Source organism: Bison bison, unplaced genomic scaffold, assembly GCF_000754665.1.
Source record: "Bison bison bison isolate TAMUID 2011002044 unplaced genomic scaffold, Bison_UMD1.0 scf7180017855054, whole genome shotgun sequence".
Lineage (NCBI taxonomy): Eukaryota > Metazoa > Chordata > Mammalia > Artiodactyla > Bovidae > Bison > Bison bison.
In genome coordinates, this window is record NW_011485627.1 from 9,116 (window position 1) to 9,752 (window position 637).

Genomic DNA, 637 nt, shown 5'->3' on the forward strand with positions numbered 1-637 from the left:
ACCTGAGACAGGCTGGCCCCTGCACCATGGCCGTCCACCCCCGCCCATGGGCCCAGTCCTGCCGACCAGGTGGGAGAGGTGCTGTTTTGGGCTCAGCCCTGGGACTGCAGCCTGAGGCAGGCATGGGGGTCTGGTCGAGCCCCGGGGACCAGCCTCATTCATAGCAGGGTGCCTGCTCATACCACCCAGCAGGCGTTGCCCAGGTCTGCGATCTTGATCTTGATCTTGTCTGCGTTTTGGGGCTCTAGGGGGTTCACCAGGAGGTTGGAGGCACCAAACGGTGCTGGGGAAGCAAGAGAAAGAGTGGCTGAGCTGGTTGGGCACTGGCCCAGCCCTGCCCACTGCCCGCTGGCCTGGTCCCACTTACTGCTAGGGGAGAGGAGGCCGCCAACCTCCCGCTGGTTGGACGAGCCTGAGAGGATGGAGCACGAGGCAGGGGAGAAGAGGGAGCCCGAGAAGCCTGAGGTCTGGGAGCCCGGGCTGAGGCTGCGGTTGCCCCTGGGGGCCGGGGATGAAGAAGCCGGCGAGGGGTCAGCCCCCACGCCGCCCAGGTGGCAACCGGAAGAGGATGTGGAGCCACTGCCCGCCTCGAGTCTGGAGCTGGAGTCTGGGGAGACAGGCCAAGGTGCTGAGTGGG

General features: G+C 66.6%; 1 protein-coding gene across 1 annotated transcript in view; it reads right to left on the reverse strand.

Annotated features, from left to right (window-relative positions):
- Positions 1 to 35: 35 nt before the first annotated feature.
- Positions 36 to 637, reverse strand: part of LOC105001613 (SRSF protein kinase 3-like) — a gene marked incomplete at its 5' end in the record, with an annotated part of 6,793 nt that continues 6,191 nt past the window's right edge. The window contains 2 exons of the mRNA XM_010857988.1: positions 36 to 283; positions 368 to 631. Coding sequence (XP_010856290.1) covers positions 177 to 283; positions 368 to 631 — 371 coding nt within the window. The remainder of the gene's footprint in view (positions 284 to 367; positions 632 to 637) is intronic.